General features: G+C 37.9%; 1 protein-coding gene across 1 annotated transcript in view; it reads right to left on the bottom strand.

Annotated features, from left to right (window-relative positions):
• Positions 1-1,682: 1,682 nt before the first annotated feature.
• xpo5 (exportin 5) overlaps positions 1,683-23,707 on the bottom strand; it is a 44,044-nt gene continuing 22,019 nt past the window's right edge. The window contains exons 15-33 of the mRNA XM_084390759.1: positions 23,172-23,245; positions 22,926-23,081; positions 22,094-22,135; positions 21,922-22,011; positions 21,481-21,680; positions 21,275-21,374; positions 17,230-17,411; positions 16,986-17,086; positions 12,835-12,931; positions 12,563-12,699; positions 11,121-11,218; positions 10,658-10,704; positions 8,398-8,501; positions 8,249-8,308; positions 7,027-7,127; positions 6,828-6,935; positions 6,305-6,442; positions 4,984-5,148; positions 1,683-2,292 (exon numbers count right to left, since the gene is read on the bottom strand). Of these exons, the coding sequence (XP_084246885.1) occupies positions 2,143-2,292; positions 4,984-5,148; positions 6,305-6,442; positions 6,828-6,935; positions 7,027-7,127; positions 8,249-8,308; positions 8,398-8,501; positions 10,658-10,704; positions 11,121-11,218; positions 12,563-12,699; positions 12,835-12,931; positions 16,986-17,086; positions 17,230-17,411; positions 21,275-21,374; positions 21,481-21,680; positions 21,922-22,011; positions 22,094-22,135; positions 22,926-23,081; positions 23,172-23,245 (2,150 nt within the window). The 3' untranslated portion in view covers positions 1,683-2,142. The remainder of the gene's footprint in view (positions 2,293-4,983; positions 5,149-6,304; positions 6,443-6,827; positions 6,936-7,026; positions 7,128-8,248; positions 8,309-8,397; positions 8,502-10,657; positions 10,705-11,120; positions 11,219-12,562; positions 12,700-12,834; positions 12,932-16,985; positions 17,087-17,229; positions 17,412-21,274; positions 21,375-21,480; positions 21,681-21,921; positions 22,012-22,093; positions 22,136-22,925; positions 23,082-23,171; positions 23,246-23,707) is intronic.

The following is a 23,707-nucleotide window of genomic DNA, read 5'->3' as shown; positions in this document are numbered from 1 at the left end:
ATATCAGGATAACAATATTGATCTATTGATCTTATTCAACTCTTTTAACATTTCTCTCTTAATCTTTATTTTTAATCAGAATTAAGGTCTTATTCAAGCAAAGAGCAATGTTAGGGTTCTCACATTGTGAAATAAACGTTTTCTCCAATGCATATTGGCACCCCTAACTCGTATGAGTAAAATATCTCTGAAGTATATTCCCATTCATAATTTTCTGAATTGAACAGACTGAATCCTGAAGAAACCTGCCTTCAAAGCTACAGTACAGTGAAAAGTTTAAGGCACTTGTGTAAAAATACATGTGAGGATGCTTTCAAAAATAAGGCCAGAAATAGATTTCATTTATCAATTAACTTCTATTAACTAATTCAAATCAATATTTGGTGTGACCACCCTTTGCGTTTAAAACAGCTTTTGTACTCGGTACACTTGTGCAGAGTTTTTCAGGTAGCTTTGCAGGAAGGTTTCTTCAAGCATCTTGGAGATGTAGCCACAGTTCTTCTGGATTTAGTCTGTCTCAGTTTTTTCTGTTTCTTCATGTAATCACAGACGGACTTCTTGATGGTGAGATCAGATCATACCGGCTGTTGTCAGAATCCAGTGAGATTTTTGTATGGAGTATTACAATGAATGGCAAAAGGAATCTTTGGAAATGTAAACTGATATTTCCTACTGACACACTGACACACAGCAAAAGATATAAATAACTTAAAACCTTATGTTTTTGGTGAAAATACTAAGGTCCCTAAAACTTTTGCACTGGGCTATTTCAGATCTTTCGGTTTAATGGGAAAGAAAGCACAAAAAAAAACCTGTCATGAAAATATTTTATAATAATATTTTTTTCCCACATTTAATAAAGTTGCTTTTAAGCAACATCGGTCCTGATGAAAACTACCAAAAATATTTTTTTGTTTCCATATAGCCACTGTTGTTTTTTTATAATAAAAAAAGAAAATTAGTTTGACATATACTAAGCAGATTGGGGGGGGGGGGGTATTCTTACAGTATCAGATATGTCAATGACTAACAAAAATATCAGTTTTGATGTATTGTAATTTTTTTCTGCAGTGTCAGATTTAAAACAAAACTACATTTCTCCCTACACCTACACAATTAGAGATGTATCATGTATTCAGCTAGCCTGCAGTGCTCTCTAATGCAGCAAAAGCAGAAAAAAAGAGAATCATTTTTCTCCATAGGCCAAACCTGAGAAATGGCACCATCTGATAGAAAATAGAATTTCAATTTCTCTAAGGACACATAAGGGTTAAGCACAGAGGCAAAATAAAATTTAAACTAAACTAATAGATTAAGTGCACTTAACAGAAGCGCGAGTAAAACGCAGTGCACCTTCACCCATGCCATTGGATTCTGTCGTTGGGCCAATGGTCATCCTTGCAGTCTATTATCAATAAACTACATTTATTAATTTAATTTAAGAATATGACAAAATAATAAGGTTAGAATAAATTGCCCTTTATCAAGTTAAAATGCCTTTGGAAAACAATTCAATTGTTTAACTTTTTACATGGATTCTATGTGAGGAAAATCTATTACGCAGTGCAGACTAAATGCCCAGATGCACCGACATGTTCATAAACAAGCTTGTCACAATTGTGAAATGTGAAGTCTGCATAAAATATTTAACTAATGAGGAAAGAGTCTATACAATCACTGAAAACTGTCCAGGTATACATTTATTAAAAACTGCAGAGTATAAATCACAACACTTTTTACATAATCTGTACACAGACATGTCAAATGCCAATTAGTGTTGATTTTGGAATTTATTTTAAAAATAGCTCATTGTCTCCTATTGGAATGTAGTGCTGGATGCTGGTTTTGCACATAAGATCCCCGGAACAGATATGGTACTGTATAATTAACAAGACTCAAAAGTTTTTAGTTTTTTTTTTGACAGCAAGATTTGAATTTTCTTTAAATAACAAATTATACAGATCCATTACATAGATCCATACGAAAGAAACAATGTACACCCAAATTAAATGAAACAGATGTTCTTGTTGTCTTTCCTCATTTCATTAAACCAGCACTGTCTTAAAAAGGCCTTTCAGACTGGATACTGTACTACACTCAAGAGGCTCAATGAAGTGAGGGTGTTGTAAAGCTGTGGTTCCCTCAGCAATGGTCATGGTCAGGAGAGAATAGAGCGATCAGACCTGCAGCATCAGTGTTCTCCAGCATATCTTTCGTAGGCTTTGGCTTCTTAAACAGAGATGGAAGGTTTCGGATGTGTACTTCCTTCTTGAACTGCTGTCCTAGGGGTTTCTATCAGCACACACACAAATGGACCAATTGATTAAAATGTTGACATTTGATTGACAATAATTTATTATATGCAATTTCATTTGATTAAATTAAGATATTATTATCATTGTAGCAGACCAGGAACATTTCTATGCAAATCTATGTTCATATTTTGTATTTATTTTAGTAGCGAGTTGACCTGTATGAATGATTAGAGCTGAGCGATACAGGTTAATATCATCAGGGTTCAAGTGGATGATTAGGTGATCCTTTCATTTTTCCCATAGGGATTAAAAAAATATATATTGAAGTATTTTGAGAGCGTAGGGAGATCGATTTCATTATGTGATTGGTGGTGCTTCATGGGAGTGGGGCGTTTTCCGCAGAGCTCTTTTGGCATGATTTGCTCTCTGCAACTCTGATTGGTGGAATTTTGAGTACAGCATCATGGGTAATGTAGTTTTTCACAATGAATTCCACTGTAAAACACAATTATTAGTGGAAATGATGCAAACTGAATGGATTCAAAAAACATAAACCATTGATTAAGAACCTTTGGAGCTGACAACAGATCGGTCTTTAAAGTTTTATAAGTTATTGTTAAAGCTACACTGTGTGATATTTTCCCCCATCTAGCGGTGAGATTGTATATGACTACCCAGTGAATATTAGTTTCTGTTCATTTCAATTCCAAGGGCGTTTTAACTCCTACGGTGGCCGTATTATTCCAAGCATAACCAGATTAGGCTTATGTTACATTGTGTACAAAGTAAAAGCAATTAAAAATAACAAAAATTTACAGTGTCCTTTTTTCATATAGCTTAAAAAAATTGCACCTTTAAAACTATTCATCACCTGTGATCCGTCGCAGCACAGATTTATGTTACAAGGTAAACAATACTTTTTCACCATTGACGCGAGGAAAAGTAACGCAAGTTATACTAGAGGTCGTTCTGGCGTTATGCACAACCATGCTATGGTCAGACGACAAGCAACTATAAAACTTTGCTTCTTGGCGACTCTGCTACATGTCCTCGAAAATAGGTGTGATCCTCCATCTTCAGCAATCTTCAGAGGTGTCAAGTAACGAAGTACAAATACTTCGTTACCTTACTTAAGTAGAAATTTGGGGTATCTATACTTTACTGGAGTAATTATTTTTCAGACGACTTTTTACTCCTTACATTTTCACGCAATTGTCTGTACTTTCTACTCCTTACATTTTAAAAATAGCCTCGTTACTCCTATTTAATTTCGGCTTGTTAAAAATAAAATAAAAAAATAAATAAATAATTGGCCAATTACACAAACGGTCTAGATCTGAGTCCCGCCTCCTGGATACACATTGCTAAACTGATTGGCGTTGTGGTGTCTTTCTAATTTGTGAGAGGCTGTAGTCACATTTGGTTGTGCAAAGCGCCAAAACTCCTCCGAAACCTAGATGCGGTAAGCGAGGGAGAAATCGGGGCAAATCGCGTCAAATAGAGAGAGAGAGAGAGAGAGAGAGAGAGAGAGATTTTTTTTTCCTTACATTACTTTTACTTTTATACTTTAAGTAGTTTTGAAACAAGTACTTTTATACTTTTACTTGAGTAAAAAGCTTGAGTTGATACTTCAACTTCTACAGAAGTCTTTTTAAACCCTAGTATCTATACTTCTACCGGAGTAATGAATGTGAATACTTTTGACACCTCTGGCAATCTTTCAAATCTGCCGGCAGTCGCGAGTAATCTCCCCCTCGCATTCGTCACGGTGGCACTGAGTGTAAAAACTGAGTGTATGTCCCTCTTTGGCGAATGTATTTTCAAGATGGAGGCGCAACATGGCTGCCGCCATTCGAGCGACACTCCTAAACCTTGTGGAAAGCCTTCCTAGAGGAGTTGAAGCTGTTCTAGCCGCAAAAGGTGGGCCAACTCTATATTAAATCCTAAGGATCAGGAATGGGATGTCATTAAAGTTCATGTGCATGTAAAGGCAGACGTCCCAAAACCTTTGTCAATATAGTGTATATTTAGTCGCTATGTCATATTCTTGTCATTTTCACTGTGCTGTATGTAAAATTTGTGTTTTTATTTGAAAAAATATAATTCCCAGTGCACACAAACTTAGATTACTGAGTGCCCTGTTGGTTACAGTGTTTACTTCCTTTATATTCATATTTTTCAAACAATTTCTTTACTTGTGAAAAATACTGTAATATGATTCCAGAATCAAGAATCAAGAAGTCAATCTAAAGTAAGTGTTTAATTTAAAGATTTCTTTTTTAATTCATTTTTATATCGGCCATCAGCCACCCTGTTCTTTAAGATATCGCTTGTTCCAGTCTGGATATTCTCCATAGTACACCTCATAATTGGGAAGATCGAGAATCAATCGAGTGATTGTCTGTTACAAGATCATGATATGAAATTTTGGGAAGATCGTCCACTCCCATGACAGGGGATTCAATTCTTCTATTTCTGTGATGTTTTGGCCGGGAAGAAGAACATTCAGACAGTATTTCCAATGACAATGATAATCTCGGGTAATTAATTATGTGCTTAGTTTAATTTAAGTTTGAATCTAATTGAGCATTTCTGCAATAGCCATAATGATTATAAATCTCTTGAATTCATCTTGAAATCAAATTCTTTGTGAACAAACAAGTGCATTCCATGACTTTTTTTCTAACATTGAGCATGTCTTTTTTAAAAATGTTAAAAGCATCCATACCCCAACAGTGCCTGCAATGAGCCGTTTAAACTGCTCCTTCTTTTTCTTCTCTCCTGCCTTTGATAGAGCGGGTTGGATGGCCTTCTGATCAAACTGCTCCAGGGCATCAGCTTGGATATCAGGGATCTGATTCATGATGAGACGCAGCTCAGCGTATCGAGGCCTCTGTAGAGAAATATCAGAAAGAAAATGAATTGCATTTTCTCACCGATGCATTCAGTCACTAGTATGATTTAAAGGTGCATTCAGTAGTACTTTAACTAGTGTTAACATCGCTGTTCTTTGTGTACTTGAAGTACCAATAATACAGCGGTGTTAGACGCTGCACTGCCATCTACGTGGATCAGCATGATCGTCACTGACTTTTATGAGAATTAAACTGATAATAGTTATAGAGAGTGTCACTGATAGTTGAAGCATCATTTTAACATGGAGAGATAAACATGGTGTGAGTGTACACAATTAAGGCTTGAATGATACTTCACAAAAAAACTATTGTTTTTGAATGGGGAATTGAGATTGAGATGCGCTACAATGGACGCTTCAATAACATACAGCATCATCATACAAATGTATCTTTTTGTTTACATTACAAGTAATGTTTACTTTTTTTTACTAAACAAGATATGTTTGGTTAGACCATCTGGATGCTCAAAATTGGTGAATGCACATTTTAAACAGCTTATTGTACACGCAAGTTAATCACCGTTCTAAACTAATGCGCTGCAGCATTGTAACGCACACACATACAGACAGTAGCCCACACATTGCACATAGAAACATTCAGCAGTTCAGAAATGTATTGTCAACACTGTTCTGTGATTTATCAATAAAATAGCTTAGAAACTGAAAAGGTTCAGCATTATTTCTTAGTAACTAAAACCCACAGCTTCACTATTAGAGAGACGCTGCCGACTAGAATTAATTCAGACGCAAATGCTCTCTCACTAATGCATTCATATAAATGTAATCTTTACTGTGCTACTTTATCTATAATATGATTTAGAACGAGCAGAAATCTAAGAGAAATATAACGACCCAAAGACAAAATAACTGATAAAAATAAACGGTTGTGTAGGAGCAATAGCCTTGTGGGCAGCACTGTCAAAGCGACTAGTCAACTTTAATCTCATAAATACCAACTTAAAGTCTGTACGAGTCAGTGGATGAATGCAACTGATATCCAGCAGGTTAGCTGCTTTGGGTAACATTGGCAAAAAGTATATACTTTTTACTGTTGTGCTGCATTAATATTATGTACACATGTGCTTCCCATACTGAGAAACATGCAAGCTATGATAGCTGAGCTGAAAGGACGCACTAGAGCCTCGTAGATGAGCAAGGCCAGCTGAGTTAGTGCAACGTTGCAGCCTTCGTGTTGCCCATGCATCTGCAGACCCTTCAGTACACTGGCGTAGAGCCACGTCACAGCCTCCGGTAGCAGGTTACCACCAAGCACCTGCACAAGAATTCAATCACATAGTATTTTCACAAGGCAAAGGATTCAAATATAAAATAGCTGGCATCTTTAGAATTCACCTCATTTGCAGACTGATAGAAATATTGTGATGAATTATGAATGTTTTTAAAGGGATAGTTGACCCAAAAATGAAAATTCTGTCATCGTTTACCCAACCCTTGTTCCAAAACTGTATGAATGCTGAACACACATATATTTTGAAGAATATGTGTCACCAAACTTGGTTACCCATATTCTTCAAAATATCTTAAGAAATAAATAAATGTACACAGGTTTGGAACAACTTGAGGGTAAGTAAATGATGACAGAATTTTCACTTTTGGGTGAACTATCCCTTACAGAGACAGACAGGAAAAATCAGCACCTGTTTTAGCAAAGTCCAGCAGAGCAAACCAGCAGTCCGTTGACAATTTACAGTGTCCTTCCAGGAAAGGGAGTTAAAACATATAGTCAGGAGGTTCATATAAATATCCTGCAAAGAAGGGGAGAAAAAAAATGACTCTGATCTCAGAGGTCAGCTACAGAAGCCAACAGATGGAGCCCACAAATAAATGTTTAGTTACCTCACTTCGGAGAAGGCACTTGCCCAATTCTGAGAGCTCATCTGTAGGTGTATTCATTTGAATCCCCTGTGAGGAATCCATCGACACCATCTCCTCGTCTCCTGAACAGAAGATGAAAGTCTTTTTAAGATCCGCTGATCCTATGTCTTGACATGAAAAACTAAGGTGAAGTACATTGTATTTAGCATATAAGGTGAAGATGATGATTCTGTTAAGCAATGATTTTAGCAAGATGTTTCTGCCAGTTCCTCTTTGCTTTATTGCAAGTCAACTGAGCCAGATTAATGAAACTCTCACCTTTTGTCTTTAATGGCTCTTGGAGCCCCTGTCCAATTCGTTGAATAGTTATGCTGATTGAATTAGGACTGGTTATACTCTAGAGTCTGGGGCAGGTTCCTATACCTGGATCCTTTATTTGCATGTTTTGTTTAAGGTCGTCACACAGGTACTTTGTCTCCATTTCTAAGCACTGCCCCCTAAAATCTATATAAACTACAATGCATCACTGGCTTAGTTGGCCTTGATGACTGCAGCAACAAAACAGCACATTCTCAATAAAGAATCCTGTTGAAGATGCATCCGAGTCTCCTGGTCTTCGCATCTGAATTTCCAACACATCAGAGTAATCAGTAGGCTTTTAAACTACTAGTTAAGTCTGAAACAGTGCATGGTTCATATGAAAAAACAAAAACAAATGGTAATGTGACCGCTGTCATGTGGACTAGGGAGCCGAAGGAGGCGATCTAAGTTCGGTTGCATTGGAACTGTGGCACGATGCACATGAAAGCAACTCACACTCTGGTCCATACGTGTTCAGAAAGTAAAGTAACCTACGCTTGTGTTTCAGACGTTATAACTTCCAAAACACACATATAAGCGTGAGTGAGTGTGCAGTAATCCGAGTTGAAAATCAAATGCTCACAATCAGATGTCTCCTCAAGGCAGCAGAAGCCACCTTCAACGTGATGCACAGTGTTGTTCACTCTGTAGCACATAATACTACCAAATTACTGAATAAATAGGCTACTTCGTTTTGCTTAGAGCTCATTTTGCAGCTCTCCTAGATGTGTTTTGGTTGTAAGAGAGACTACCCTGGATCGTGATTTCAGACAAATACATTTTATTGAATTTTTACCATTAGGTGGTCAGACTTAAATTTAATTGGTGAATTTCCACCACAAGATACAGGAAACATCAATGATCACATTGATCATTAACTCACCATCTGCGTCCTCTTTGTTTGCAGATAACTCTGGACATTTTCTTGTAATGCAAGTCACACCTGAAAACACATTTACAAAGTTTTTGTTATTATTTTGTATAAAAAGTGAAGCAAACTTGAAAGGCTTCACATGCGTAAGGGAAACTCACTTAGAAGGTCAATGACCTCTCGCGTGACCAACCGCAACAGCTGCTCCTCCACCATTTCCTGAGTCACATGGTTCTCCTCATAGGCCTCCTCCTCCTCCTGAGAACTAAAACATGAATACTAACACTATTAATAATCATGTTGACTTGACAAAGCCAACACACAGATATTCTATTTAAACTTACAACATCAGTATGTTTCCATTCTCACGCCAATATAATACGTTTTATTTAAATGTATTAAGTTGGCTTAAGAAAAGCTATGGTAGCTTTCTTAAGCCAACATAATACATTTAAATATAATGTATTATATTGACTGAACAAATGCATGATGCATGACCAGTTTAATCTTTGAAGGTCTAACTGCAGTGAATTTTGGATTGTGCTTGTGTAACCAAAGCTGGCTTGAGATAAAAATAAAAATAAACATACTAATGCTGTATTTAAACACATTATGTTGGCTTAGAAAAGCTAACATACTGATGCTGCATTTAAACATTATTATTATGTTGGCTTGACAACACAAACATACTATTCTACTATTTAGTCACAATGAAACAGAAGTAGTGACAGATCTTCTGTATTGGGACACACATCCGTGTGAAACAGATTACTGAAAAAAAAAAAACTTGATTCTGTGCCTCTGTTGTTGATTGGATTTTGAAACGTGCAAAATTAACATTTTAACAGACAAGAAAACTGTATATTTGTCAAATTTTCATGATGTTTTGGAACCTTTTGGCACTGTATTTTGACTAGGGCTGTCAAAATGAACGCATTAGAAATATCAGTCTAAAGCATTAAAAAATATTTAACAATTAATGCAGCATCCGTTTTTCCCATCATCCTTTGTCTAGTGTTACAATATATGACCACACTCTTATTCATGCAGATGCTTTTAAACCATTCAAGCACGATAAGACACAAGAGAACGCAGTGGTGTACTGGCGGGCACCTGTGAATCTCCTGTCTGTGTGACACACACACAACTTGTGCCCCTTCAGACAGCGCTTGAATGGACAAAACCCCCCACAAAATTATGCCAAAATGCCCGTTTTGTCCAGTATCCATGCAAGCACAGTCTTAAATGAGTTAAATGAAGTCTTAAATGAACATAAAGAGAGAAAATTGGATGTGCGTCAGATCCACGTCATGTCCGGCAGGGCTTAAAGTGACATCGGCTTAATAAACCTGCTGCTATCTGTCATTAAGGACAATCAAAGAACAACTGAAAAAGAAAAATCACTCACTGCTCTTGACTGAAATACTTTTATAGTTTTAAAGTATTAATTTATATTTAATTTATAATTTATGCAGTGAAGACTGAAGTGTTTACAAGGTTACATGGGTCAAAAGCAATGAAAAACAAGTAACATTAAGTACGGAGACAAGCGACATGCAGCTACAAAGTCACTGGTGGTGTTAATGGGGCTTCAGTCAGGTTTTCCGTAGAATAAAAACTCGTGTCAGTCTTATGCCTGGTTCAGATTACACGATTTTAGCCCGATTTTGGCACGATCCGTTTGACGTAGGGTGTCGTGGGGATTCGCAAACGACAACGGGCGTCAGGATGCAAGATTCGATCGTTTCATCTCGTATAGTGTGTCATAGTGGGCGACAACCTACGTCGCGTCTGCGATGCTTCACGACATCACGACAGAAAGACTAGCATGTTTAATTTTTTAACGGTCCTCCACGACGACGGCGAGTGAGTGAGTGAGTGAGTGAGGGAGAGTGAGTTAGAGTGTGTGTTCGCGAGTGAGTGTGACTGTGTGTGTGCGTGAGAGTGTGTGAGTGAGAGCGTGTGTGTGTGTGTGAGAGAGAGAGAGAGAGAGAGAGAGTGCGTGTATGTGCAAGTGTGTGTGAGAGAAAGTGAGTGCGTGTGTGAGTGCGTGTAGGCTATGTGAGTGAGCGTGCGTGTGTATATGTGCGAGTGAATGAGTGTGTGAGACGGCTCGCGATGACTGGTCGGAAAACAACGTGTAGTCTGACATGTTTCTTGTCCACGACATGACAAGATTTTTAGGAGTCAAAATCGTGTAATCTGACACAGTGACTATCGTAACAGACAAAAAAATAGTGTAATCTGAATCAGGCATTATGCAACTGCAGCTTCTCACTTTCAATCGCAAACACACACACCCGAGGCAGGGGTATCACACAAAAAGTGTGAGAAGAAAGCGGAGTTAAAAGAACTGTAAAAGAACCGGTGGCCAGAACTGTACACAAAAATGTAGTATTATCCAACACTAAAATATCTTACCTCAGACTGGTCCTTTGGTTGATGATCTGCCACCGAAAGCTCAGTCTCTGTTTTCAAAGAAATAAAAAATAGGAGATAGCATTAGGCAAATCCTGTGCTACAAGCAATATTGGTTGCTTCACTATACCCAAAATTACTGAATGATATAAAACAACAGTCTGTGCAACCTTCAAACTTCATAGTAGGGGTGTGCAGAATGATATCTCAATATTTTATGGGATTATGAAGTTTTCTATTAAGGGACGATTCTGCTCCCTTAAATTCTTTCCAGGAGCACCTTTACACCATTATAAAGGCAATTGTTTTTAACCTTATTAGAAGTACACATAAATTCACTTAAAGAGACATAGGGCTATTACCAATCAAATGAAATCAGTATCAACAAAACATCTTTGCACGGCAGAGGCGGCACAGGATATCAGTATTTAAATGAGGCATTTATTGGGTGTGATGTGAAGTTTACCTGCTGTAGATAGGCAAATAATGGACCCAGCAAAGGACAGAGGAGGCTGTCATAGTACTCACGAGGACAGGACATGACCAGCTGCTTCATGAAGAGGCGTGAAAGACATTAAGGAAAACAACAAAAACAAACTGTACCCTGCAGCACTTCATTCATGAGTCAATGACAATTAGCATCATCTACATTTGATAAAAAGGATCCGTGTAAATAATGGCGAACTAATCCTGTGCCATCCAGTGATGTTTATGATGAAGCTGCAAATGGTAAGAGTTTAAATCATGGCAATAATATGCAACTATGCACGTTTAATTCGGAGTCAAATACTTCTCATTCTTTCTTATAGAGCATGTTTGATTTAGTTTATACCTAGATGTTAGTTAGTGCATTGACTATTAAACATGTACTAACACGTAGTTACGATGGTCGTTATTCAGGTATGAATCAAAATGACTCTAGTCAGTGGTTAAGGTTAGTTCTTTATTCATTCTTGATCATAAGCTCATGGTGATATATTAATTTAGGTATAAAGATGATTATTTAGGTACCATTATTATTATTAAGTGTTACCGGCAGATGTTACTGAATTTTTAATAGAGCTGCACGATTCTGGATAAATTGAGAATCACTATTTGTTTTGTTTGAAATAGAAATCACGATTCTCCCACGATTCTGAACAGACAATTAAACAAAATAACATGTCATTTACTAGAGGTTCTGACAAAATGTTAATCGCTGTGGTCTATTTAAAAAAGAAAAGAAAAAAAGATTAATTTATTTAAATGAATAACTTTTAAATGTCAGTGCCGATAGCCTCGTGGGCAGCACGCGGACATGTAGCGATGTTGAGCTTCGGGCGACCCGGGTTCGAGTACCTGCTTGCTGACCTTTCCCGACTAATTTCAAAATTAGTATGAATGATTCAATGACTCGCTCATAAAGACTCAACTTGTTTCATTACTGGATAAATTGCCATTTTTGAATGAATCTCTTGAATGAATGATTCAAAGACAAATACATTTTTAAATGATACAATATTTATTTGAAGTGCCAATTACTTTCAAAAGTTGACTTACTCTATTTTGATGGCTACCGTAAACATCAGTGTTCATATCCAAACTATAAGCTTTTATCCCAGTACTTCTATGATTACTGAAAATGATACTGTGTGGTTGAAAAGACTTTCGTTTTTGAAGCCGTTTCATATCTATACATGACAACTGGTTTCTCTCTGGTTCAGCGGCAGCGCCAACGCAGATTTGTATGTCCGCTGTGATTATACAAGGTTTAATAGACAGAGCTGAATCTCTTTCAGTTAGGAATGAGATTTTGTGGGCGTTTGAATCTAAATTGCAATCTTTAACTAATTAACCCTGCAGCTCTAGTATATTTAACTAATAGCAAAAAAAAACACAAAAACAACATATATACAATACAAAGGATATGGACTAGGGGACGGAGCCTGTGGTCTGGAACACTGTCTAGATGGATGAAGGCGGAACCAACAATCTGCTCTGCCAAGCCTTCTATTGCATAAAAGTCTTGTTGCAAGCAGGGACCAGTATTCCCAAGCAGTTGGTAACTTTAAAAAGAAAAACAGAAAAGGGTAAACAGGACCGGGAAAGTGAGATTACACCATTGGAGAAGAGTTTTTTTTATATTAAACAAACAAACAAACAAACAAGAAAAATTAATCATTGAACTTTATTGTTCCAACCAGTTTTCGTAGAGTGAGCAGAAGAAGCCTTGCATGCGCTCATCAATGTTTCTGTACACTGGAGTGTCGTAGGAATCTAAAACTTGTTGAGGAATTCCTGTAGGAAACAAGAAGAGTCATTTCTTTAACATAACCAGGGTTTGGTGTTTAAAAGACGGTTCATATTCAGTAATACCATTGATTAAACTGCACTGACACTAGTAGATGAGAACACAATCTGAATAATAATATTCCATAATAACTGAATAATGATTCTTGTCTTGTGTAGAGCTGCTTATACCTGAATTGAACTTGTTTCATAATTGATTAAAGAGATGGTTTACCCAAAACTCTTCTTTCATCTTCAGAAAACAAATGAAGATCTTTCTGATGAAATCAGAGAGATTTCGGTCCCTCCATTGACAGCTATACTAGCTAAACTACCACTTTGACGCTTCAAAAGTTCATAACATACATAATGATGCATCCATTAGAATTGAGCGGTATAGTCCAAATTTTCTGAAGTGACTCAAATGCTTTATTTGGACATTTAAAGGGGTGGTATAATGCCAGGGTTTTTCCTACATTGAAATTTTTTTGGCGGCCGCCAAAACGATTTTTTGTCCCGCCAAAGCCTTATTTGATCTGTAATTGGGTTTTGTGAGTGAAGCAGGCTACTGACGGAGTGACGGAGAGAACGATCACAGCACCGCGCGGATTCTTATATGCATCGCGATGCGGACGTGGACGATTCTGAATCGATTCACAAATGTCAAAAAAATCTAATCTCTAAAAAAACATAATATTGACGGAACGCAAAAGGCGGAACTCTAGCGGACGTGCAGTGCGCGTGCAGTCTGTGGCGCGCACTTAACAGACTCGCGCACATGACTCGCGCACATAACAGACGCATGATGCCTGAGCGCCAAATTCGAACGGCACCCTCTTCGTTAAAAGCTAGCGTATGGAAAATTGGCAATTTCATTGTTACCTATTTAGTATTTTTTGTATAAAAGCTGCTTTCAGTAGCCTATTTAGTTTTCACATCAATATACTGTAAACCGATCTGTTATACGTACGTTATACTGCCCTGCAATATGTGCAATGCCAGTCACAAAAAGTTACATTTTGACTGTGCTCTCTGCAGATGTTCATTCACTTTTTTTGTATAAGCTGTTTTTGATTGTGGTATACAGCAAACATTTCAAGTCATACCTCTTTATTATTTAGTTGTGAATAAGAGAGGCTTTGTATGTTACTAATTATTCAGAATATGCATAAGTCCACAAGCATTATATGAGAGCTGCTGGTACATCATTCTATATTTTTGAACGAAAACTGTTTGTGAATTTGCTACAGCAAAATGTTTTTTGTCTGAAGGATTATATTGCTCATTGGAAATAACAGGAGGATGTTGGTTAGAAGTCTATTATTAAATGCTAGAGATTCAGAATATGCTGAAGTTGGTATTAATTTACTACAAGTATGCTGCTAGTACAGGCACACATTTATTTTCATGTTGGTTCTTTGCAATGTTCAAATAACTTCCATTTGTTTTATTAATAAAATTAATATAGGAAGATGGAAGTAAGTTCGTTATGGGTCATCATTTATATTCATAAATACTTTGCTAAACGTTTTGCTAAAAAAAAAAAACGTTAATAATCGATAATCGTTATCCTCTCAATCGTAATCGAATCGAATCGTGAGGTGCCTAGAGATTCTCACCCCTAATCTGAAATGAGAAAGTAAGTGTGCTTACCTAATTTAGCAAGAGTGTTTAGTAAAATTTAGCCTTAATAATCCACAGTATGTATTAGGGGTGGCACGGTACATGAAAAAACATCCGAACCGTTCGGTTCGCTTGTCTCGGTTCGGTGCGCGTGTGCGTCGCGCGGTTTGCACGGTTCGACGCATGCGCAATGTAGCCTCGTGCCCGTGCTAATACAATGCTAAATCATAAATCAGACATATGTAGAATTACATTACAATGTCCAGCAATCGATTTATATAGTACACTGAGTTTACCTAGACATTTAATGAGATCTACTCCACACTATATGTTGTTTTTTTCATGTGAATAAATAGGCTACATAGATCGACTGTTCCACGTAGCCTAATGGTCCAGTGGCAGAACTTGCCAAGCGTATCAAAGGTTCTGAGTTCTAATCTGCGATCGTATATATTTTTTTCTTTATCAAAACCGATTATGTTTATCAGCGGTTGTATATCAAGCAGGGACCGATTTGTATGAATTTTGTTTTATTATTTAATCGGAACGAGTAGCCTTGAGTCTCCTCAATGGCTTGAAGCGCGCGTCCGAGTGATGAATGTGCGGCCGCTGCGGTGTGTGCGCGAGCCACGAGAACACTGTATCAGCACCACTGATCGCAACTGCAACGAGCACTTTGATCACTTGATTAAAAAAACACATTTCAGCGCTAAATTGCTTCTTATTTAACAAACGAATGAAACAAATACTTTGCTAGTTAACTGGAAATGTTTTATTTATTTGTATTGGTACACCCGTGCTGCAAGATAATATCAACCCTGGCAAAAAATGGTGGGGACATGTCCCGCCTATGATGACGAGACACGAGGATAAATTGACAAATAACGGTCCAACACAGCCCACGTAGCTCTACAGATGATGGACCTCCAGGGCCACTGAAAGTTTCCTCAGGGTGACTGCTCACTCATATTACTTCAGAATGGGAAATGAGAAGCTGCGTTTTGCAAACACACCCCATTTATGAAATAAATAAATAAATAATTAGATAATTCAGCTATATATCATATGCTGAAGTAAATTTTTGGAGTGTTAAAGATTAAAAGAAAAAACAACAACATGAACCGTACAGAACCGAAAACCGTGACCCTAAAACCGTGATACGAACCGAACCGTGGGTTTTGTGAACCGTGCCACCCCTAGTATGTATAGGCTTATGACAATGTGTAGTAAATTACCTAAAAAAAAAAAATCACAAACTGTTTCTTTGTATTTATTTTAAATTGAACATTTATTGTCAATATTGGGCTTGCGGATCATGTGGGTACTAGGGTACTCTTTGCTGTGTGTGGATGACCATGTCAGTCAGCCACCACCGAAGACCAATTTTGACCCAGGAAAAACCCTGAATGCCCCTTTTTACAATATGTAAAAAAAGTGTGTATGTGAAGTTTTACCAGCTGTTAGTTGTAGTCTTTTAAAAACTATTTCTTTAAAAGCAAATATCTTCGTTTACTTTGAACTTTGAGCGTTGTAACTTTGCAAATTTTGTTTATGCTCAAACAGAAACATTACACACCAACTAAAGTTAGAAAAATATCATAATTGATTTTAAATAATAAAAGTGAAATTATTTAAAATCAACTATGATTTTTATGACTTCATCTTAAATTTATGATTTCCCTTTTCTAACTTTAGTTGGTGTGTAATGTTGCATAAAAGTCTTGTTGCAAGCAGGGACCCGTATTCCCAACTTTAGTTGCTGCGTAACACACGAATGAACCTCACTGGTTCTCGCAGGTCAAGTGAGCATGCTTGAGCTTCCATTTACCACAACTGATGTATGTTTGTTTATATGTGAATAAAAGCCTAAATTCAAATCTGTTCAACATATGAAACGATTGTGTCTCTTCTGAAAATTTGGACTAAACCGCTCAATTCATATGAATCAGTTTTAATGATTTTTTTTATGAACTTTTTGAAGAGTCAAAGTGTCAGTTGCGTAGCTGTCAATGGAGGGACCGAAATGTCTCAGATTTCATCAAAAAGATCTTTATTTGTGTTCCATAGAAGATCAAAAGTCTTATGGGTTTGGAATAACATGAGGTTGAGTAATTAATGACAGCATTTTCATTTTTGGGTGAACGATCCCTTTAACTTTGCAGCACTGACACTTTTACTGAACTGAATTAACACTGAACTGACTTGAGCTGAATAACTGACTTGAGCTGAATAACTGACTATTGTCTTCTGTAGAGCTGCTTTACTGCTGAATTGAACTTGTTTTATAATTGATGAAATCTGCAACAGTAACTGTTCTTTTCCTGTTTATTACTGTGAAGCTGCAGTATAAGGTGTAATATAAATGTGACTTGACCTAACCGGTAACAGCAAAACCTGAATTATGGTGTTTGTATCAGGACAGGACAAATTAGAAACCTACCTAAAACGGAATTCTTCTCCATATCCATAATATCATAGACTCTAGTAAAGGACTTGCTAAGCCGGTTGACGTTCTCTGGCAAGAACAAGCTGTTGTGGGTCCTGAAAGGATGAAGAACATGAAACTACTTCAAACACTGTTACAATAGCAGAAAAACAGTACATATACACAAGCTAACATGATTATTTTCACATATCTAATGTCTTATTTTGGAAGCAAAATTTCTAGAAATGACCTAATGTACCTGATGAGGGCCAAAAGGTTGGGCAGAAGGGCCTGCACAGGCTCTGCACAAGGGTTTCTGTAGATGGGGGTCCCATCAGAGGTAGTGCTGATCACAAAGCCGCCTGCTTTTGCCTCCTCAGGATCAGCAGGCCATCGAGCACGCTTCACAACTCCAAGTATGGTGTACACACAAAAACTAATCTGCCATAAAAGACACACACCAATCAAAGCCACTCATATTCACATCTATTAGACCAGTGTTTCCCAACCCTGTCCCTGGAGGCACACCAACACTACTCATTTTAAAACTCATCCTAATATTATTCAACTCATATGATTCAACTCACGGAGTCTCCAAGCCCTGAATTGAATGGGTCAAGTAAAAAAAAAAGTTTAATAATAATAAAATTAAAAAAACAGATCATTCTTTATCAACAGAAAGTAACAAATGTAAAACAACACTGCATAGTCATTACTGTATAAATTAAATACTGATTAATCATACTAAAGAGCAACAAGTGATCTTCTCTTTGTCTTTTGTTGTTTGATTTACATTAATGACAAACAGCAGCAGATGTATTCGATTTCTGGCACTTTAAGACAGAATACACTGATACAATATAATGATACACATGCAACTTATTTCTTAATAGTTTATGGTCACTTAAAGAGGACCTATTATGGAAAATGCACTTTTCCTTTCTTTTTTTTACATAAATGTGTGTCAGCAGTAGGGCTTTTTCATGTATGTGAGGCAAAGGGCGAATAGCGACATTCAAGCGATTTTAGACCATCGGATGTGCATCATTATTTTGAAATTACTGCACTGATGCATTGTGGCACACAAACACTCGTACAGACAGTAGCTTGCACATCACGTGAAGACCGCGTGTACAGAGAAACATTCAGTAGAGTAGATATTGTGAAAGCTGTCCTCTGATTTATCACTAAAGCTTAGGAACTCAACAGGTATAGCATAGTTTTTTTTTTTACTTTTGAAGTAACTATGACTCACAGCTTTACAATTAATAGAGAGACGGTATGACTAATTTACACACACAAATGCTCTTTCATTAATGCATTAAAATAAATGTACTGTCAATGTGCTAATTTATCTGTATCTGGCTATGTTACAACCCATAGATAAAATAACTGCTGAAAGTGAGCTGTTATGTCGGAGCAATAGCACTGTGGGCAGCGGCGTGACATTTGCCATAGGCAAAGGCGCACAAGGCGATCCAAGTTTGAGTCACGGTTCAAGGTATGGGTTTTCTCAAGCCAGCATCAAAGCATGCTTCCTTCAATTATTTTAAAAATCACAAAAGTATGTAATAAATACATTTTCAATAGAGAAAAATATCCCACCTATAATAGTCGAGCATATTTACAGTACAAACCATGTCAGTGAACTATGAGGGCAAAAAACAAAGCAGAAATTTGGTACCGAATGACGAGATTTTTTGATACTGGAGGCAATTCGGTCTGTGACTAAAAAAGTATCAAACTGGATAACCAGCCCTAGACGGCAGTGTGTTTACACAATCACCCTATAATAGTGAAAATTATATTTGTAATTTTTTTTTTTTTTAAATTAAAATTTATAATGAATTAAAAAAACAATTGTTTTCCCCTATTTTAATTATTCCTTGAGTTATATCAAGAACAAGCTAGGTCAGCTGGGTAACTGCTTGGAGGCGTTGGATGTGCTACTCTAATCCTTCCCCGAGGATGGTACACCTCTGGTAGTTCTTGGAGACTTAGGCCCTGTCCCAAATGGCACCCTAAGCACTCGTGGTCTTCCTACGAGTCCGCACTTTCGTGACATAATGCCGCTTTGACATAGTCAAATTTAACCCACTCCAAATCCAGCACTTTTAGAAAACTACAGACGGGTATCCCTTCTTCCATTTATTTCTAAAACATTTGAACGAGTCGTGTTCAACCAAGTCTCTACCTTTCTTACACAGATAAACATCCTGGACAACAACCAGTCTAGTTTCAAAAGAAGCCAATCAACTTAGACTGCCCTGCTCTTAGTTATTGAAACTCTGAGACTGGCAAGAGCCGCTTCCAAATAACACTCATCCTGCTGGATCTGTTTGCTTTTGACACCGTTAACCACCAGACCCATCGGTCAACCCTCAAGACGAAGGGCATCTCAGGAACCACACTCCAATGGTTTAAGTCTTAACTCTCAGATAGGTCCTTTAGAGTGTTGTGAAGGGTTGAAGTGTCTAAGTTGTAACATCTAGTTACTGGGGTGCCTCAGGGCTCAGTGCTGGGATCACTACTCTTCTCCATTTACATGTCACCACTAATATCTGTCATTCAGAAACATGTTTTTTTTATATCACTGCTACACCGATGAAGCACAACTCTACCTCTCATTCCAGCCAGATGATCCTATGGTAGCTGGTCGCATCTCAGCCTGCCTGACAGAGATTTCTTGCTGGATGAAGAACTCAACCTTGCGAAGACAGAGCAGCTTGTAGTCTCAGCCAACCCAACCCTTCATCACAACTTACATCCACTCAGCTAGTATGTCAACCATAACTCCATCCAGGACAGCCAGGAACCTTGGAGTTATGATCGACAATCAGATAAACTTCACAGACCACATTACTAGAATTGCCTGGGCCTGCAGATTTGCCTTTTACAACATTAGGAGGATCAGGTCCTTCCTATAGGAGCATGCTATACAACTGATGTTTCCCTACAGAACAACCACTGACACTACATCCCTATACCCAAACTCATTACTTCAGACCTACGTGCCCTCCAGAAGCTTGCGTTCTGCAAGTGAATTGAGGTGCCATCCCAAAGAGGCACAAAATACTTTCACAGACCTTTACCTTGTCAGTTTCAAGCTGGTGGAGTAAATTAATGAATGAGGCATTTATATAACGCTTTCATAAGTTCTACTGTACACCCAAAGTGCTGTACAATCATATCAGGGGATCTCTCCTCAAACACCACCAGTGTGCAGCATCCACTTGGATGATGTGACGGCAGCCACAGTACAATGGTGCCAGTGAGCTCACCACTTACCAGCTACAGGTGGAGAGGAGAGAAAGTGATAGAGCCAATTCAATGGATGGGGATTATAAGCAGGCCACGATTGGCAATGGCCAATGGAGGGAAATTGGCCAGGACAATGTGGTTACACCCCTACTCTTTTACGAGAAGTGCCATGGGATTTTTAATGACCACAGAGAGTCAGGACCTCGGTTTAACTTCTCATCTGAAAGACGGTGCTTGTTACAGTATAGTGTCCCCATCACTATACTGGGGCGTTAGGACCCACACAGACCACAGGGTGAGTGCCCCCTGCTGGCCTCAATAACACCTCTTCCAGCAGCAACCTAGTTTTCCAGGAGGTCTCCCATCCAGGTACTGACCAGGCTCAACCCTGCTTAGCTTCAGTGGCAAACCAGTCTTGGGCTACAGGGTGATATGATGATATGGAATGACCTGCCTATTTCAACCTGAGCTGCTGAGTGTTTAGTCCAATTTTCACCGAAACAGGCTCAGATCATCTTCAGGCCATGCTGGTAAAAAGCTGCTTTGACTGACCAAATCGTTCTTGAATAACATCAACAAATTTGATGGCATGGAGCCAATCTGATTCTGAGGCTTTAACTCTGCAACACTTTAGCATATTGACAACAAACTTTTTTGTGCGTCATTGTCTCCTCACACTGACCATACTACATTTATTCGGTAACAGCGCCACCTATTGGTCAAAAGTGATAAGAAATCTGCTCAGTGATTTCAAGCTTTCATTTTGACGGGTTGTGGACAAATAAATAAATGCGTTGCCGGTTTCAGAGTAAAGGCACTGTATGTTCATTTACATGCTCAAAGCGTCTCATTCACAGTAAATTAAGCTGCTCTGAGACACAAAAATACAGTGTATCATGAACTACGTGTAAATGATGCGTTTCACTCCAAATCTGATAGCACATATATTTACTTAATTAAATCGAAGCCTGAACAATCTGATAATCACACTAAGCAATATTGATTTTATTTCAATATATCATGCATCCCTAAGGCACACCTACCCGTGACCTGTTGATACCCATCTGGTCCTCTGTGTCTGGGTCACTGATCACCTGATCAGCACCAACATATGCCAAGAAGGTAGCAGGATCCCATAACACGCTACACAACACAGAAATAAAAGAAGGATCACACATCATTCATTCATTTCAACATCTGTTTAATCAACTCAGTAAAGGCCAGTCTGGGTAACAACGTCCATTCATACCTCCTCATCTCCTCTGACAGCCACTGGGCAGTAACAGGTGCCATGAGTTCCTCCAGGAAGGCTTTCTGCTTGTTATAGTCTTTAAACTGATTGCTGATCAGTATCAGGGCTTCCATAAGAGCACACTTCTCCATCTGTGTCAGCAGCATCTCATTTGAGAACAACCTCTTCACATGCTCATACATCATATCGAAGCATGGCTGCAATGCATGAAAAATAATCTATTATCGTTAGCGTTTATATCAAATGAGAATGCTAATATCTCACAATTACTTAAAGCTGACATCAAACTGACTGACATCCGTTATCAAACTGATAATTATCCATTTTGAAATCATTTTCCAGCATTAAAACAAAGAGCAGAACAAATCATAACAACTATTAAATAGCATGTTTTGCATTGTGGAGGAACATTTTTTGTACCTGCATGCTTTAACATACCAGAATAAAGTCTGAATAATCTCGACACATCCTAATGATGGAGGAACAGGCATGTCTTCTGACGTTCTTTTCAGCTCGCGTTCGAGGTGCCTGAACACATCCACTGAACGTCAACAAGAGTGTTTGATTAGAGAATGATATGCAGATATGTTTACAAGTATGGGCACCTTACCTTGCGTTCTTCAACCAATTCAAACGTGATGGCAGGAAATATCTTAGAAAGGAAACAAAATTAATGTTGGTAGGTCTTTAACGTATCTATAATTACACCAAGTAAAACACATACAGGCTATTATTAAATAAAAAAAACTTTTTAGGTAAGATTTAGGTAAACAATATGTAAATACAACAGTAATGCAGTCACTCCTAATCAGCTTGAATATTATATATAATATATACATTTTTCAATTGTAGTCTTTTAAAAAGCATCTGAAATAATAAACTAAGTGCAATGTAGTGTTGTCAAAAATATAGATTTTTCGATAAATATCTGTAACGCAGAATAGATACACAAAACCAGCTGTGCTTCCTAGCTCTCTCACCTCTCCGACAGCGAGTTGACACAAACCCGACTCCTCTCACTTACTCGTTTCATTTACTCCAGATGAAAATTGTTGGTCTTACAGGGCTTGAATTTCGGTGTGGGATTGTGTGTATTGCACATAATTTTACTCATTCCTGCAGATTTTGCTCTCACACCCGAAAGTGCGCACACATAAAGCACTAAGTCTTAGAGCTAAATTGTTAAAAAAGTTAAAGTTCGCTGCTTATCGCACTTACACAGTCAAATGCACACAAAATAATGTCAAAATGCCGGTCTGGGCCAGTATTCACGTAAACACAGTCAGTTATTTTTTTAAGTGAACATAAATAGTTGAAACACATGTGTAACAGTATAATGGGTCGGTGCATTAGCTCTTGAAGTAAGCTGTTTGCTGTGCAACAGTAAATATGACCAGACCTTAGAGCTTTACGATTTTGAAACACCAGATTATATCTCTTACCTTATAGAGTACTTGAGGCAGGAAGTGAGGTTGGTGTTTGACGAAGGGAAAGAGAGTGGATATGATGGTAAGAACACAGGACAGAATGAGAGGATCTCTTGTCTCATAGTTTACAACCATCTGCAGCAGCTCCATGCCCTCATCTATGGGAAGTTTCTACAGGAGTGGAAAAAAAAGAAGTCTCAATGACAAGATTCGCTTTAAATCCCTCACTGCTGCACCATGAAAGAAATTGGATGGTCTTGCCTCTTTTTCGAGGATTTTGAAGAGCTGTCCAAATACACTTTCAGTGAAGAAAGTCATGGCATCCCACTGAACCGCTGAAGGGGAAAGAGCAGAACAGAGAACCTTCTCTATTTTAGCTTCAACAGACAATAAGACAAAAATGTAGGCATGTTAAAGGAATGTTCTAAGGTAATACACAAGTATCGATTTTGAAGTGTCGATATTTGTGTGTGGCAACCGACATCAGTGGAGCTCAACTTGTATAATGGTGTTTCAATTGTGAACATCTGTGTTTTAAGTCTATGAATTAAATGAATGAACATGAACATTTGTAAACAAATGAGACGCCTCCTCATGAATGAGAATCTGTTCATATCAGAATGTAAATCAAACTCAATCTCATTCCACAGGGAATCAAAGCGTGGTGACATAGGTACACTGATCAGCCAAAACATTAAAACCAATATGCAGCCAAAACAGCTCTGATGTGTTAAGGCATGAACTCCACAAGACATCGGAGTGTGTCCTGCTTTAAGTACTGCAAGTTGTGAAGTGGG

This window comes from Rutilus rutilus (assembly GCF_951802725.1).
Source record: "Rutilus rutilus genome assembly, chromosome: 20".
In the NCBI taxonomy this organism is placed as follows: domain Eukaryota; kingdom Metazoa; phylum Chordata; class Actinopteri; order Cypriniformes; family Leuciscidae; genus Rutilus; species Rutilus rutilus.
This window is presented reverse-complemented; position numbering and strand designations above follow the sequence as displayed.